General features: G+C 41.5%; 1 protein-coding gene across 3 annotated transcripts in view; it reads right to left on the reverse strand.

Moving 5' to 3' along the window:
• Positions 1-3,547: 3,547 nt before the first annotated feature.
• The window catches only part of RHEB (Ras homolog, mTORC1 binding), a 39,810-nt gene continuing 25,824 nt past the window's right edge, over positions 3,548-17,533 (reverse strand). For all 3 annotated transcript variants that reach the window (XM_071559930.1, XM_071559931.1, XM_071559929.1), the window contains exons 4-8: positions 14,477-14,559; positions 10,549-10,605; positions 10,401-10,448; positions 9,779-9,860; positions 3,548-4,160 (exon numbers count right to left, since the gene is read on the reverse strand). In XM_071559930.1, the coding sequence (XP_071416031.1) occupies positions 4,068-4,160; positions 9,779-9,860; positions 10,401-10,448; positions 10,549-10,605; positions 14,477-14,559 (363 nt within the window). In that variant the 3' untranslated portion in view covers positions 3,548-4,067. The remainder of the gene's footprint in view (positions 4,161-9,778; positions 9,861-10,400; positions 10,449-10,548; positions 10,606-14,476; positions 14,560-17,533) is intronic.

Consider the following 17,533-nt stretch of genomic DNA (forward strand, 5'->3'; position numbering starts at 1 on the left):
AGAAAGGGTGAAAACACAAATACATGCACCATGCCAAAGGCTTGTTTCAGGCTGCAGCCTGTCTTGCACTTTGAAGGGAAGTGCTGCATGTTGGGGTACACCCAGCTGGCTGTTCTGTGCCCACCTGAGCCAGAGCCATCGATGACTGCAAAAGTTGTCCTTGATCACTGCCAGGGTGCAAGTCTGGACACAGAAACTTCTCCATTCAAAGAAACTAGAATAGAGAAACCTGAAGCCTTCACTGCTGCCTCCTGTGCTGCGAGAACTTCCTCAGCACAGTCTGATTTCAGCCCATGCTCCTGCAGACATGGGAGCAGTAAAAACACTTTTCCAGCTCCTTTCTTCTCCAGCGTGCCCTTGCCAGCCCTGTACAGAAGCTGGGAAAAGAAGGATTATGCAGAAGATTCCACAGATCCACAGCAGACCACTCCCAGCCTTCCCCACTGTGGAGTTAATCAGGCAGGGACAAAATTCTTTATGCACAGAAACATCAGAACAAAGAAGGCTTGTGTAACCACTTTGTGCCTGTAGTTCATCCTACCCTTGGCGAGCTCACCTGCCCCATCACTTTCCTTGTCCTCAGCACTCCCTGCATGGCAGGATGGGAGATGGGCAGCTCAGGCTCTGGGACTCAGGATTACTCACAAAGCAAAGCCAGGAGAAGGGCAGAAGCACAAGCAAGGCTCAAGTCATTTCCAGACCAGTGCATTTTAAATCCATGTAAGTCAAAGAGAATTTAACTTGATGTACAGTAGTTAAATTTTCACACAACCACAGAATGGTTGAGGTGACCTCTGGAGGTCACCTGGTCCAACCTCCTGCTCAAGCAGGGTCACCTCGAGCTCTTTGTTCAGGACCATGTCCAGGCAGCTTTTGAGTATCTCCAAGGCAGGAGACTAGTGGACAGTGCTTGGTCACTCCCACGGTGAAAAACTTTTGCTTGTTTCCTCAACAGGAAACTGATCTTTGCACTTTCACCTTTGCCAGTGATCATCCCTTAAGAATAAGGCTGGGCCCTATTAAGTGTGCATCAATTTTTTTTCTAGCCTAGACCAGAGAACTTCTTTCCTCTATGACTTACCTTTTCTTCCCTGCACCATTTATCACAATCCCCCAGAAGCCTCTGAAGGATCAGGGCAGCTGCCAGACAAGGCTGCGTAAAGTCATCGACTCCAGGCAAGCAGCAGTTTGCTAGATGGTGACTTCTTGCTTCTGTGCTTTAAAGCTGCCAAGATTGCCTGCCCCCCCATTAAGGGCTCTCATGGTGAAGAATCCAACTCGTGCCAGCTCAGTGTAAGGCAGCAGGAGGCTGCCCCAGTCTCTATTAGAACTGCAGCTGCTGAAAGGTGCCATCCTGAGAAGGCAACTGAAATCTCTGTACAGCAAAGGATGAGTAGTTTGCTGACCACACTTGACTACACATTTCACTAGGACTATAAGACTACTGCACATGGCTGGTCTTTAGATCTTATTAGCAGAGAAACACTTGGACAAGTGGAATAATTCAGTTTTTACTGGATGAACAAGTGACAGGAGGAAGGGAACAACCTATATTGATGAATTTCCCTCTCAGTGCCAAGTACATGAATTGTTTGGGTTGGAAGGGACCCAAAAGGTCAACCAGTTCCAAACTCCCTGCCATGGGCAGGCAGGGACACCTTTCTCTAGATCAGATTGCTTGGAGTTTCATCCAACCTGGCTTTGAACACTTACAGGGATGGGACATTCACTTCTCTGGGCAACCTGTGCCAGTATCTCACCACTCTTACAGTAGAGAATTTCTTCCTAATATTCTAAACCTACTCTCAGTTTGAAGCCATTTCTCCTTGTCCCATGACTGTATGTTCTTGTAAAAAGTCCCTTTCAAATCTTGGAAGCTCCCACTGCAAACCATCCAGAGAACCTGCACTTGCCTTTAAGCCCCCTCGAAAAGTCTCACCTCAGGAAGGCAGGACCTGGATTACCCCAGGACTATCAAGTTGCACATGTCCTCATCCATCTCCTTTAAGGTCTTAGCAGCTGGCACACCTTATGCCTCAATGCAGCAGCTATTTTGGGCTTTAGACAGATTGCCAGTATCATACAGCCACTGTTTACAAAATAACTGAGTAAATGTGGTCAGAGATTTGTGTTATTCCAGAACTTCCACCATGTGATCCAGACCACATGACTTTGTGTCCGTGACATGACACCACAGCCTCTGGTCATGCAACAAGTCATCCATCACCTCAGGATGAGGCAGTGAGGGGTAATACCCAACAGACACACACTGCTCTGTGCTCCTCACATCATCTTCTGCATCCCCAGCGATTTCACTGTCAGCCAAACAACCCTCCTTCCAGTGCTGCAGGTTCTTGGGAATAAAACAGACCCAGCTCAGTCTGGATCCAAAATCAAGGCATGGACTGGTTTCCCTGAACGAGCACTCTGACTCTGTTGAACTCCAGCAATCCATCACACATGACAATCATCCAGCTACTGAACCTACACTTGGAACATTTTATGAATATTCATGTACCAGTTTTCAGAAACTTGGGGAAATATCCTAAATGGAAAAAAAAAGGCAACTTTTTTTTTTTTGCCAGGAGCCAGTTAATCTCATGGTAACCAAAGAAAATATTAAGTTTTTCTGTGTACACTGTTACTTGAGAGGTTTAGACCATATTCTATTTAATATGAGGAAACAACTGCACTAAAAAAGTAAAGAAATGAGATGCTGAATTTGTATCTTTTAGCACACACCAGAATACAAAAGCTAATTCCAGTTGCAAAAACATTGCAAGGTTCCCTTCCAATTTTTTCCTGCCAGAAATTGTTTTCAAATGGACACAAAAATGCATGAGAAACACTTCATTTAATTAACTGTTCCCCAAATCAGCCTTGTTTGTTTTTACTGTTTTGGGTTTTGTTTTGCTTCTCGAACAAAGTAGGTCAACTGCACATTTTTTAAATATATAGTTGAAGTAGTTTGTTTCCAGATTAAGGCTTGTCAAGGCTCTATTCCAAAAGCCAAGGAAAAGCTTGGAGCTGGTTAGGGAAAGCTGCACAAGAGCCCACTCCCCTCCACCAGTGCTATGCAGATGCAAAATACAGAACATATGACAAACAGCCCACATCGGTTTGTTCAGGACGTGCAATTTATTTTAAATGACATTTTTTGTTCTTTTAACAAGTCTACGCTTGTGACCTGGATAAATCCACTCCATCCTGACAGCGCTCCCAGTTACAAGTCCAGGTGAACAGTCCGTAACAGCGCAGGGTCCGTCGGGCCCTTCCTCAGGACACCCACGCCCCCCACGCTCCACAGGGACAGGGCACAGACACAGAGCAGGTGTCCCACTGAAACCCTTCCAAAAACAGCTGTCACTCGTCTCTCCTTCCCGTGAATGGGCACAAAGCAGAGCTGAGCTCCTTGGCCAGCCTGGAGTTCCAGTAGCAAAAAAGTTTGGGATCACTCGCAAACAACTTTCCAAGCAATAGTCAAACAATCCATTGGCTCCAAGGATCTCACGCCTCCTCTTAAGGTCAGCAGGTGAACATTTTTCACAAAAAAAAAAAAAAAAGAAAAAAATTTTAAACAAAAAAAAAAGTTGATATGGAGTAATCAATGAAAAATTATAAACAGAACATTTAAGGTTTGCAGCTATTTTATTTACAAGTATACATTTAACACAAAGAAACACTGATATCCAAGCCTAGTTAATAGTAGTGTAACAATATGCATCATTTTGATGATTATTCTAACCAACAAACTACACTGAAAAATTAATGCCAGTAAAATTCTTGGTCATAATATTAAGAAATACAATATATAAATTGAAAATATGATTGCTTAAAATTTGAAAATGGAAGTGAAGCCATTTGCACAGGAGTCAGAGTTTAACATAATCTGAAGGGAAAGGCTCCAAACCAACTGTTTATCTTTCAGGTTAACAGAAGAAAAAAAAAATTAAAAAAAAAAAAGGAAAAAAAGGAAAAAAGAAGCATAGTTTATCCTTAAAGATAATGGGCAGTTTTGCTTCTTCAGGTAGAATGTATTCCCAGTGTTTTCAGGTTCTGCAGTGGAATTACATTACTGAGCATGAAGACTTCCCTTGTGAAGCTGCCCCATCGATTTTTTCTGCCTCCAAAATTATCCTCTTAAAAACATCAACGGCAGTCTGCAAAGAGAGAGCACACCATTAGGAGGCAAGGAGGAACTGCCCACTTACTGAAAAAGTAATTAAAAGTATGTTAGCAGTTTTACTGGCTACAGCAGCAGATAAATGCACATCCAACGCTTATTCCAAAGTGAAGAGGAGAAATATGGTAATTTCAGTTTCAAAGGAAAGTGTAAGCCCCCCCCTATTCCACAGCAATCCTCAACTGGCTTCTGTCACAGCAGGGAGGGCAGGTACAAAGTGAGCCAGACTCACAACAGAGCTAATAACTGTAATTCACTTTATTTTGCATAGTGAGCTTGCACTGAATGACTGACAGCATGGAAGATTTTGATGCTGTGCTGCTCCAGTGAATAAACCAATTCATTTCCTCTCAGTAATCTTTAAGATACCAAGTAATTACAGAAGGCAGCAGATTTTTCAGCTCTCAACAGTGACTTTGCACAGCCCATTGGAGGGTTATTTTAATACTCTCCACTTTCTCATCCTCCCTATAGGTAAGATCAGTATTAGACACAGTGCAAGAACACGAGGAGAAAACACAAGCTGAACTAGTCATTAATATTAAGGAATAGCCCTCTGAGAGAAAGCGGGTTTGTACTTTAAACAGCCTGAACTGTATGATTAGTGCTTCAGCATGTGAATCTTTGACTTGGAAATGGTCTCCTGATCAAGTCAGACATGCCACTGGATGTAACCTCCAGCCATCCATTTCAGGAATTCCAAGCACAGGAAATATGTTCAATATATAAAAGCATTTGCAATATGAAAGAGGATAAAAAGGGGGGGTTGTTGGTTTTAATCAGCAGGCTGAAAAGCATCCTGAGATTTATGACTACATATTCTGATCTAACACATGTTTTTCCACCTCCACAAGATATAATTCTCAACTGGATCACTTCCAAATTAATCCCATTGACTGAATCCCCACAACAAACTTAACAAGATTAGACTGAATGTTAAAAGTTTCCCATATTTATACTGTTTGTGCACAGTATGATCTCTGGAACTATTTAAAATACTTCACCAGCTGGAAATAGAGTATTCCTCCATCTAATGGAGTTTCCTGTAATCCCAACAGAACCTGACAGACGTGGCTCATTAGTTCAGTAATGATACAACACACTTCCTGGGCAAATTAGACTCTAGGAGAACCATGCACTGCACTTGCTATCAAACTGGTTCCACTAATGAAGAGTTTCCCTTAATCAAAACTTGATGATACACTCATTTACAAATACACTGCACCACTGTTTCCTTGGAGTCGAAATTTTCAATGGTTTCATTTTAATGCACAAGTTCTTTATGCTCATGTTTCACAGCAACCATTAAAAAACCTCCACAACTTACTCTGTCAACCAAGAAGCTGCACATTCCCTGTCAAAGATGTGCTGTTTGAAGCACTAAGATGTAGGAGGAGTTCACAGGGTTTGTTAATTCATTTCACAGAAAATATGTATTCACTTAGAAGGTTTAATCACTGTCCTATGGTTAACGCTTCGGAATTTGTAATCCAGCTCAAATCTGCTGATGGATTTTAGACTGAGCCTCTAAACAACACAGGAAGCCGGTGTTTTGTGACAGGAATGAAGAACACAGCCAGACTGCATATGCATCTGCCTCCGTATGTTCCAATTATGGAATGTGGGTCACACCTAGCCCACAGAAAGCCATCTGCCTTCCTTCTACCTTTCTGCCCCTGAGAAAACACAATTTCTGTCAGTCTGAGCAACACCTGCTGCTCAGGGAGCTCGGCACCGAGCAGGAGGCAGCAGAGGCTCAGCTGCTGCTGCAGATGTGCCCCTCGGTGGGAGCAGGAAAGGCAGCTTGGGATGTGGAATTCTCTGCACAAGTAGGGAGTTGGGAATGCACTGCCAGGAGCCAAATCCAGCCCACAGCTGCCCGAGTCATCCTCTGGCAACTGTTTTATTGTTTCAGAGAGGAAACTGAACTGCTCATACTATTGGTTTATCCTGGCACAGAACTGGGCAAAGGAATTTGAACAATACTTAGGTGAAGAAAAGAGAGTTTTTTCTCCATCCTTTGCCAGTCCAAACACAGTCCAAACTGACATATCACACCCCTGGATCCTGAACTGCTGAAGCATTTACTGAGCACTGCATCTTCTGAGCTCAAAGTTGGCCTTGAAAAATAAGCAATAACCAAGCAACTGCTTTTAAGAGAGATCCATTTTAGTAAGAAGTACATTTTTTGCTACTTCCTTGCTCCTTTTGAAATTTATCTAATGAATTTTTTTGTAACTGGATGAACACAGTTTCGTTGGATGTTACTCCCTAAATTCTTCCAGTTACAGTTGGGTTCAACCTTCAGCTGGGTTCAGGACCAATTTGGATTCTGGCTCTATTTCAAACAGTTACCACTTTATTGCACTGGGATTAGGATCAATCACTCTACTATGGCCTAGGTGAAACTAAGTAGGGAATTCCACAAGAAAGGCTTGAAGTTCCTAAAGTTAGCCAAAGAAGTTCAAAATGTCTGGTAATAATCAGGCAGCTTGAGGAGACATGACAATAATAGCCCAGCAGTAATCTCAGAGAGGTCTTTTCCATCATGTCTTGCAATCACCTTCCCAAAGCCCAGGGATTTCCCCTGATGACTGATGTGCTGGTGATATGCAGGCTCCTCCCAAAGTCCTACCAGGTCACCCATGTCTGGAGGAGCTGACACATCAGATGTATCTGACCTTGGGAACTCTGGTCACTGCCATTCATCATCACCACAGCTTTGATCTTCGAGTGCAGTCTAACCCCTGTGGCACAATGACCTTCTCTTCCACAGCTGTGAAGAACAGCAGATCCCACCCAATCTCAGCCCAGCACACCAGAAACTGTCATTCTCCCGCTGCACATCCACCACGTACAGATGGCTTGGTTACTGAGAGAATTACGAGATGTCCCCCCACTCAGGAATGTTTGAACTCTCTACTGAAGTTCTCAATTCCCAATCCAGTCCAGCTCATCCCTTTAAGCAAACTAGCTTTCTGTTAAGCAAAGAGAACCAAAAGCACTTTTGCAAGTTTAGAATCAATCTTGATAGGCAGGTTAGATCTGATGTACACCAAGCCAGTACAGGTGATTATTTGGATGAACCTCAAAGCAAAAAATGCCAACAGATTTCTTTTTCCAGTAATGCTGACTTATGCAAGGTGAACACTCAGTACCAGGAAAATGACAACACAGGTTGTTATTCAGGTTCAAAACAAACCCTTTCTCCTACAAACCAGGGACAGTTTCAAACTAAGGGAAGATATCCTGTCTTGAGAGAGGTCTACAGATCAGTTGGTTCTATGCTGTCAAATTAGGATTTGTAGTAAAAAAACCACCAGAGTTCAGAAGTTCTCCTGGTCCAATTCACAGGGAGGGGATGTTACAATACCGGGTGTGTCCTGTTTCCCCAGCATCTCACAGCTCTTCACTCCACACCTGGTTCTCAAAGCTCAATCTTCTACCTCTTCAGAGGTGGAGGTCTGAGACAGACTGAGGCAGCTGTGCCAGATATGGGCTCCCTGCCCACTTTCCTCCATACACCCCAACCCTACAAAGGAAACATGGCAGGGAGCCTGAGAGACCACAGTCACATGCTGTGGGTGCCCATCTCAGAAGTGACACATGATCTCCCAAACTTCAAGCTGGACAAATTTTCCAAGTGTATTATGTAAGAGGCATGAAGAAGGAACTGTGTTCAAGCACCTGCCTCCATCAACCTGCTGCTAAATCCAGAGGGACATGATTTACACAGACCTGCAGTCGCTGTTCTGGAGGATCCTGCTGGGAGGGAGACCTTTGACCGCAAAAATGCACACGACTGACTTCTGATTTATCTTTTGGTGGGATTTGTACAGGCCTTCCAGGACTTTCAATACTGGACATACAATTGCCATTCTGATCTTCCTGAAGGCTACCACGTTTGCTATACAAGTTCCAGCTGGAAGCTTAACTTAATACAGTCTGAGACTACAGAAAAGGCACAAACACATCGCAGTCAAGGGGACTCTCTCAGTGCAGCAAATTAACACACAGGACATGCCAAGCATCCTAGAAAGCTTGTAGCTTCTTTGCGTAAGTATAGTCAACCTTTTATTTACTGGTTCAAGAACAAAAAAGACTCCAGAAAAGTTACCAGTAAGATACTCTGCTGGATATGAATTTCTATGCTCTTACACATTGTGAACATATGCCAAGAGCACTGGCAGTAGCTTTGCCTAATCCAGAAGAATTAAGCCATTTAAAATAAAGAAGTTGGGGAGAAAAAATCAGATGTTTTTAACAGGTTTATTCTTTACACTGTCAATTTAGTTTCCTTTGGAAAGTATTTGAAGCTCCCCAGCATCCACAGAATATATTAAAAAATTCCATGCTTTTATCATGCCCAGTTTTGACAAGGTTAATGCAAGTCTTATCCAGAAACAAATACTGATAAATTCACTCCAAGTGTTCCGTATCTGGTGACAAAAAATAATCTAAGTAATAATCAAATAATCTTCCAGAGAAAATCCAACTTTACTCAAGTTACTTGTAGAAATTTTGACAATAAGCATTGGACAAATGCTGTTTGTTTTTGGGGATGGGGGAAAAGGAGAGAAGAAAGAAAGGCTGCAGAAACAGGTCTTGTCATAGCTACAGGGCTGTCCCTGTGATTGTGCTCATGTTATCAAGGAGAACAAGGATGTGATATGCTGCATTAAATGTGAGACCTTATCATGTGTCTGTATTTTCAAAAATTAAAAGCTTTGATGCTGTTGAGACCTTCAGGAAAAAAGAAAAAAAAAAGAAAAAAGAAAAAAAGGAAAAAAAAGAAAAAAAGAAAAAAAAAGAGAAAAAAGAGAAAATGACCCACCTTCCCCAGTCTGCATCAGTTATGCATTACTTCACATCCAGACTAAGAGGCTCTTGCAGCTCAGACACATAAGGTGTCAAATCAATGAAAAAAATATTATTACCAGCCACAGGAACAAATTCAAGTACCAGGACATACTTAGGAGGCATTTTAACAAAAGTTATTTAAAGCAACCAAGAACAAGATGCTATTTAACAGGTAATTAAACACTTTCTTTCTGTGACAGGAGACCAGCAAGTGTAAATGTGTGCAGGTTGAAATGTGTCAGACTGTGCAAGTTCACTGCAGCTGTATCCCAGTGGTGCCTGACAGCTCCTGCTGTGCTCTAACACTTTTCTGCCCCCCACCCCATGGGGACCCACAAAATGATCATTCCCCACATGAGAGAGACCGAGCCTTGCCCAGCACCTTAACACACGAGGTTCATCCCCGCCTACCAACTCACTGCTTTGTAACCAGAGACCTCCCATTTAATGTACCAGACCCTGTTCCACCCACCATGTGGATCCGAGTTTTAGTTTGCCACTGGGTGTTCTGCTGTGTTCAGAGAAGCTTCACTTTCAGTTCTTCATTTCCTCCCCCCACTTACAGCTGCATGGAAAAACCTGCACACATAAACCTGAGGGCAAGCAGCTGTTCTGTTTCCATCTACACAAAATATCTGTAGAGTACATGCAAATATTTCAGCTTCCCTTATTAAGTGAAACTATGAGTCATCTGTTACATTGCTTTTTGAATGAAGTGACTCTTAAATCCATTACCTGATTTTCTTTAGCAGAAGATTCCAAGAAAGCTGCATTCCAGGATTCTGCTAAAGCTTTCCCTTCTTCATAGCTGATCACCCTGACCAAAGAAAGAAAGAAAAGTATGTTCTTTATAACTTTCAGAAGAATTGGGATCTGGTATTTCCAGAAACACCTCCAAGTACTGAAGCACATAAGTGCATTGTAATAGGAATGTCATGTGAAGTCTGATCCAAAGTATTTACTTCTGGCTGCTGTCAAATGCACCACTGGGCCAGGTATAAAACTGCTGTGACCCAGAACAGCAGCTGTCCCAAAGTACTGCTTTGTTTTCATAACCTGTAACATCTGATATTGTACAGTTGTGACAAATAAACTTCTGCTACTTATTGTGGAAAAAAAAACCCAACAAAAGCCAGAGTGTTAAATGACTGTCCCTGGAACCTTCCAGCAAAAATCAACATTACAACAGAAGTTCATGGCTCGCAGTTCACATTCTGGACACAGTTCCTTTGCCAGTACCTTATTTTAACCCACAATTTGATGTCGGTTATGGAAAACCAAGAACAAAGCCAGTGTGCTGCAGCCACAGGAATGTGGGCTGCTGCCTTGCATTTCCCACATTCTGGAGTTCACATACCGTTCCATATGCAGGTCTTTTTTATTTCCAACCAGCATAATGGGTATTCTGTGAAAGAAAGTTCAGAACTTCAGAACAGTTACAGTATACTGAACAAAGCACTAGCAACATGCCTGAAATGAAATGAGATGAAAGTGTCACTACTTACTGGACTTTTCCCACCATATCCAATAACTTGCCATGGATAACTTTTATCACTTCAAAACTGCAAAATAAAGGGATGAAGTCACACATGCACTCTGATGTTTATTCTCAATACCCAATACACAAGCAATTAGATGCATACACAGGTTGCTGTGTTTAAAACTTACTCTATGTACAGTGGCAGAACTACAAAGATGCCCCAAGTCTCACCCACTTGTGGTACAATAGCAAACTGGTCCCAGCAGCAGAGACCAGCCTGTGCCTACCCTTACAGCCTCCCCAGCTATGGCATTTGCAGAAATAAATAACATTACCCAGGACTGATGCATCTAACACAGAATCACCCCAAGTCCCTCCCACCTCTCATCTGGTTTGTATCTGCAGTGAGAAATTTAACTGCTACAGTCCAACAACCCTGGATGAGTATGTCAAATTAAAGCAATTGGAAAGAAAAAGTAATTAGTTAAGCATGCTCCATCTTAAAAGAATAGACTTTTTTAAGAACATGTAGTTCATATATGAAGTTTTACTTATGTGAAAGCCAAAATAAGCCTACACTTTTAATCTTCTATGGAAAGTAAATAAACTGATCTGCAGGATGACACTGAAGAAGTGATTACTCAAATATTTGTCGCCTGTTCCCCTACCCCGCACGTGAAGTTTGGATGACAGGAGGTAAGAACCAGTACTGTGAAATACCAAGAAGCCAAAAAGCTCACTAGCAAAACCCACTGCATTTGACATTTAGTACTTTTGGGAACAAGCTATAAACGGGGCTGAAGAGCAGATGTTGTGCTGCTCTAGTTACATTATGGAAAAAATGCTGGTACATGAAGTGCACAACTTGGATTTGTTTTAAGGGAGGCACAGGCTCACACATGAGACACACAACAGAAAAAGGGACCGAAACTTTTCCAGTTTCCAAGGCTGTTAGCCACAGGCAGTGCCTTGACTTGCACTGCATTTCAATTAGAATTGCAACTCAAAAATAGAGCACTCAAACACACTTCCATCTCAGAGCAATCAAAGACCTGGTTCCTAAAACTACTATTCAAAGCATTAAAACTTCTCACTTCAGGAAAAAAAAGTGCTACCACATTTAAGATGGATTTTCTGTCAAGTAGGTCAGATTGTCTGACTTCAGCAATAATATTTGAGACTGAATAGAACACAATGCTTCTCCATGTTCAGGTAATAGTTTCAGTATATCCTATGAAGAAAATGAGGTTTCTGTAAACAAAGGCCTGTCTCAGTCTGGCACAACTTACTACTGGTAACTCAAGCTGGATACTACAGATTACAGGAAAAAGTGGAATCAATGAGAGGATGGATTTTAGGGACACAAAGAACTTATGCTGAAAACTATTAGTGACATTCTGGGCTTGAGAAGTTGTCTTGGACACTCATTCTTATAATTATTTAAAAAATAAGAATTAAATAGAGCTTGGCTGTGACAGAGTTGAAAGGCAGTGCCACACACAGAACTTGATGACCCTGCAAACTGAAAGAAGAATAAAAATGCTACTAAAAGATCTGCTACAGACCACAAAAACAGTTTCTGAGTCTGAAGAAAGAGGAAGAATCTTGCATACTAGCCACAGGATAACTGACTCCCTGGCACAGGACAATCTCTGTTTCCTTTCCCCTTTAAGGTGTGTTGTTTCCAGCTTAGCCAGAAAAACACCCCAACACAGCACCCTGGTGAGTCCCCACCTGAGGTTCCAGTGCAGCACTGCCTGGTGTTCTTGTTCAGCCTGGGCTCCCCAGTTCCCACTTCCAGGTATCTGTTTGTCTAAGATAGTTCACAAGTTTCCTTTTTTAGCAAAAATCCTACAAACAACTGATCTTTGTTAAGTGATCCAGGTGGAAACCACAAGAGAACTGCTATTTAAACTCAAACACAATTCTGACACAGAAACAAGTTGCTAAAAACTGCCAAGAATGAAATTGGCTTGACTGATTAATGTTCTAGAAAGTTTTCCAAATTATTAGGGTTAGAAGGAGCAGGGACACACTTTAAGACAGATACTGACCAATCCAAAAAGAACATCATCACATTAAGCTGTGAAACTGTGAGATATCTGGAGCCATAAGAAGTCCTTTCCAGTTCTGTCAAGCAAATGGGTTACAGCGAACAGCAAAATGTGTGAAATGCAAAAAAAAAAAATATTACTAGCTGTCAGATAAATGTGTTACACGAAATGATGGAACCTAGCAAGATATAAAATTGGAATTTAATTAAGCTGAACTAGAGCAAAAGCCTCCCAGTAACCTTGCTGCTGAGAGCTTGGGAACGTGAGAAATGTAGGGCATCAGCTTTTATTCAAGTCCTATTTAAACTTCCCACTGGAGGTTAGCAGGGAAGATGGTAATTTGAAAAGAGCATTTCTATTAAGTTTGCTGTCAAAGCTCTCACTCCAACTGGATCAATACACACATTTGGGCAGAAGTCGGGACAGATGGTGACTGTGATCTGACTGCCTGGCAAGTCACTGATGCCATCAGAGTATTGTGGAAGACCTTTCCTATTGCCTAAACACTGTCTTGCTCCAGAACACGAGGAGTTGAGCAATACAGGATCGTCAGTACTTTGAAAATTTAAAGGAACAAAAAACCCCCAAACCAAACAACCTTGGAATAACTTGATCAAGACTAATACCAATGGTAAGAGTTTCTACTTGCAGTCTTAAACAATTCTCTCCTGTTCATATTTTCACCATAACTTGGTTTCTGGTTTAACCAATTGAATGTTGCCACAGAAAACAGATTTTCATTTCTTCATCTGTGCTGCTAAGCTCAAGACATCATGAGGCAACAACTGAGTGCCTGAGAAAGGACAAGTCCTTTGGCTGCCAAGTAAGTTTGCCCTTCCCTCCTTCAACACTGAAGATGAAAACCAAGAATGAAGGACTGTGAAATCATTAAAGACCTTGCGAGCAACAGAAGTTCAAAACCAGACCATGTTCTTTCCTTGAGAAGTACAGAAGAGCCAACAGGAAAGTTGCTTTACAATGGCCTGCTAAGGAGCACTTGACCAGTTTTGTTTGATTTAGAGGAAAAGAGATGGAACGTTTCAGCACTCACAAAAAGCTGATCAGCTTCATTCAAGTACAAGGCAAGTGCCTACTTCTCTTGCATTTGATGAAAAGTCTAAGATCTTAATCATTTAACTAAAAAAATTAAGAAAATTGGATTAATTTGGCTCTTGTAACAAAGATATTGTACAATATTAGAAAATTAACTTCTATTCAAGAATAACCAGTATTTAAATTAGCAAGATGACCAGAGAGAGGAAGGGAGAAAATAAGAGAGGATGAGAAAGTCAAGTAAATATGTAAGTAAATGACCAGCTATGGTGGAGTCTGCCCTCACGTGAGAATGGACAGCTCACAGCAAGGAAATATCAGATCCTTTGGGAAAAACTTCAAGTGAGATTATTTGCTACAGCATGTGAAAGTGAGTCTGCAGTCCAAGAGTCATAGACTGCTGTTTATAAGAAAATTTGTGATGGTTAATCAGAACAATCCAAGCCAAGAAGTCAAAGAAATCTCAGTTCTGTAAAAGCTACAAGGCTGAAGGACTGATCGAGCAACTAACTGGGTACTTCACATAAATGTACAGTGCCCTTTAGGTTTGGGTTTGTCTGCCTTTATATCTGAGGAAAGAATAATGAACTCTATACTTCTGAAATCACTCCATACTTTTACTAACACCTCAAAACAACCTAGTTCAGCACTGCCTCATTCCTTACATGGCAAGTGCCTGTGACATTTAGATCTGAGGGGACATTTCTGAAAAAAACATTAATTTTCATTACATTTCTAAGGGACAGAGAGATTAATTGAATTAATCATACATAAAGAAAACATACTAGAGGCAGGAGCTTAACCCAGAAAACACCTAAACCGGAAGAGCACAACAGATTTTATTACCTTTTTATTGACGTGACTGAATAAACAAGAATGTAGCCATTGATGTCTATGGAGTACGTCTGAGGAAATATGGAATATTCATCCTGTGGAAGGAATATTGCATTTAGTATTAAGGGTGCCACAGCTCAGAACTTGATGCTATCAGATCACCATCAGATAACTTGGTCATATTCCTAAGACATGAGGTGCATTTTATATGGGTAGTACTTCCAGAATTTTTTTCATCATAATGTCAGATGTGGAATCTTTACTAAATTAAGGGAAAGCTAAAAGTCAGCCTCTGTTCACTGTACAACTTAATCTACAGCTTTTCTGTTTTATTCCCTCTAAGACCATGGATGAGCTGAAGCTATTCCCAATCCTCTTATCCTGCTTAATTATCAGTTTATTAGCACTAAACACCTACTCTGTCCCACCACTAATTAGCAACTATGCCTCTTATCTTGCTGCTGATACATTTCAAAATTCCAGTTTCAATGGCTGAGGACACGATCCAGCAGTTTGGAATTTCCAGTGACACTGATCACATCTAAATTACCTGAGAGGTCTGTGAGGAAGTGAATAACTGTGGCTCCCTAACTAACTAATGTTTATCAACTAAAGATACAAGAAACACAATTATTAGTTGCTTTAGAAGAACTCTAAGTTTACATTATATGACAAGTGTTTAAACAAATAAAAAACAAACAAAACATCAGAAACTTCATCACTGAATTTATCACCCCTCTAGAAAAGGGACTGACCAAAGAGGCAAATGAAACAGACTGACAGACTGCAGGTAATGCAATGCAAAGTTAAAAACCTAAGTTGTTCCAACAGACATTCCCAGGAAACATTTCCATTTTGACAACAGCCATACTTCTTAATGGATGAGTTCTCAAATTGTTAAACCTATGCTTCTGAAGCTGTTAATTTTAGCTTAAGATCAAATAACCTCTCTGTATATTGTCATGGCTGAACAGATGGAGCAGTGCAATCACGCAGCTTAAATCCAGACAGCCAAAAGGAATCAAACTTCCCTAACTGGCAAAAGAGGAGAAACTCTTCATAAATCAACTTCACAGATCCAGCCAAAAAAAGTTTGAAAGAATAACACTTGACAAAAGCTGCCCTTATTTGCCTTTATTGCTAAACACAGAGGGCAGCCCTCCCCCATCTTCCCTGAAATGCCAAATTGCCACTCCAGTTGGATGTGTAATCCCAAAGTCAATACAGAGGGGATGGGATCCAAGCTGGTCTGTGTGTAAAGCAGGTGAAAGTGCAACTCTGTAGTTGCTTGACTTTACCCAGAATTTCTGAGGACTGCCCCAGCTGGAATTTGGTGTTAGGTAAGATTTCCTTTTGCACTTCTCTTCTGTGACCCTGTACCATGACTCCTGTTGAACTGAACTGCACAAAGCTCAGTCAATAACCATGAGAGGTAAAGAGGCACAGTACAGAGGAGGAGTCCCAAGAAAAATAAGTGCCATAACCTCAACTATTCCTAATTCATGACCTAATTTTTAGTTTGTTAGGAGAAGAAAGAAAACCTGCAAACTCCCTGGAACTTGTGGGTCAAATTAAGAAATTTGTCAAGTGATACATAACAATGTTGCTACAACTTCTGAAGCCATAGTCAGGTTTTCAAAGGTACATGTAACAAATCTACAACATAATCTTTGCTGTGCTCTACGGACACAAGGACTCCCTGTGGGCTATTAAGCAAGACAGATTTGAAAAAGAAATCTGTCCAAGCCATACCTTCTGTAACCCAACATCTCTCCCCTCTAATCCCGTGAGCCAGAAATCAAAGTTCAAATCGTTCCATGAAGAATTAAATCTGAAAATAACCACAGGCTGGGAAAGAAGCTATTCTGGCTCTACGATACTGTATAACATTAAATCAATCCTCAGCAACAGAGGTATGATACAGTGAGTTACACTGCCTTCCCAGAAGGCAATTCTCCTCAAAGAGGAATTTTTCTTTCATCACTGTGCTACACAATCAGAGCTGTAAGGCAAACGCACTTACAATGGCACGAAGTGACACCTATGGAGCTTCCTCTGCTGCTCACACTTCTCAGCCTGCCCTGTCTCACCCTCACTCTGCTCTGCAGAACAACCCTCATCAAACAACCCTGTCCCAGAACTGTGGCCAGTATTGTGCTCAGGCAGCTCTGAGGGATTATATGTGTTGCTGACGAGCACCACAAGCTGACAGCACCTAAATACAGCATGGTTCTCCTCAAAGAAAGCAATCAAACATACCTAGAAGGTTACAACCCTCTGAATAGTCTCCCAGCTATGAGCAAGTGTCCCGCAGCTTTACAGTCTCAAGTACTGGCAGCACATTTTATAACACCACCAACATTGTCTAACACTACTCACAGTTTGGAAAAACCCAAAGGCAGAGTATGAGACCACAGAAGGTAAGAACATTAAAGCAAAAATAAGTTAGGGATAAAAATACAGGGCTTTAATGATCCCTCATGGGTTTTTTCCTAATACAGAGCGTTTCTGAAGCAGCAGCGCTCTCGTGCACGGAACGTGCAGTGCGAGTTCAGCTGAGCAGCACCGTGTAATGAACACCTGTACCTGTATGTAATGAACACCTGCACTTCATGGAGCTCCCCAGCACATTCCCAGACACGTGTTCCCTGTCTCCTCCTGCAATCCCTGTCATTACTGGTGAGCCATCACCTTACAATGTAAACACACTGCAGCAGTTTATTGCCAGCCCAGTGAGTACTACCTGCATTTCTGCCTACTCCCCATGACTCTTCCATGGTGGTGTGGCTGGAGCACACACAAATGTCATGGAAAATTTTCCCATGGTTTATTGAAGTGATATTTTCCATCTAAAGCAAAACTGCCAACTTACTCTGTAAATATCAAACAAGCTACTTAGGAACTATTGGGACAGCAGAATTAAGGCTGTTTCCTCTTCCCAGACATTCAATAATGGAAAAAAAACCAAAAAATCACTAACAAAATGCAAACCAAAGCCTTTAAATAAATACTATGAAAAAGTTCTTCAGGGGTTAAACAAGAAGTCAGGACATTTTTAAGTTAACTTTC

This window comes from Pithys albifrons, chromosome 7, assembly GCF_047495875.1.
Source record: "Pithys albifrons albifrons isolate INPA30051 chromosome 7, PitAlb_v1, whole genome shotgun sequence".
NCBI classification, from domain to species: Eukaryota; Metazoa; Chordata; class Aves; order Passeriformes; family Thamnophilidae; genus Pithys; species Pithys albifrons.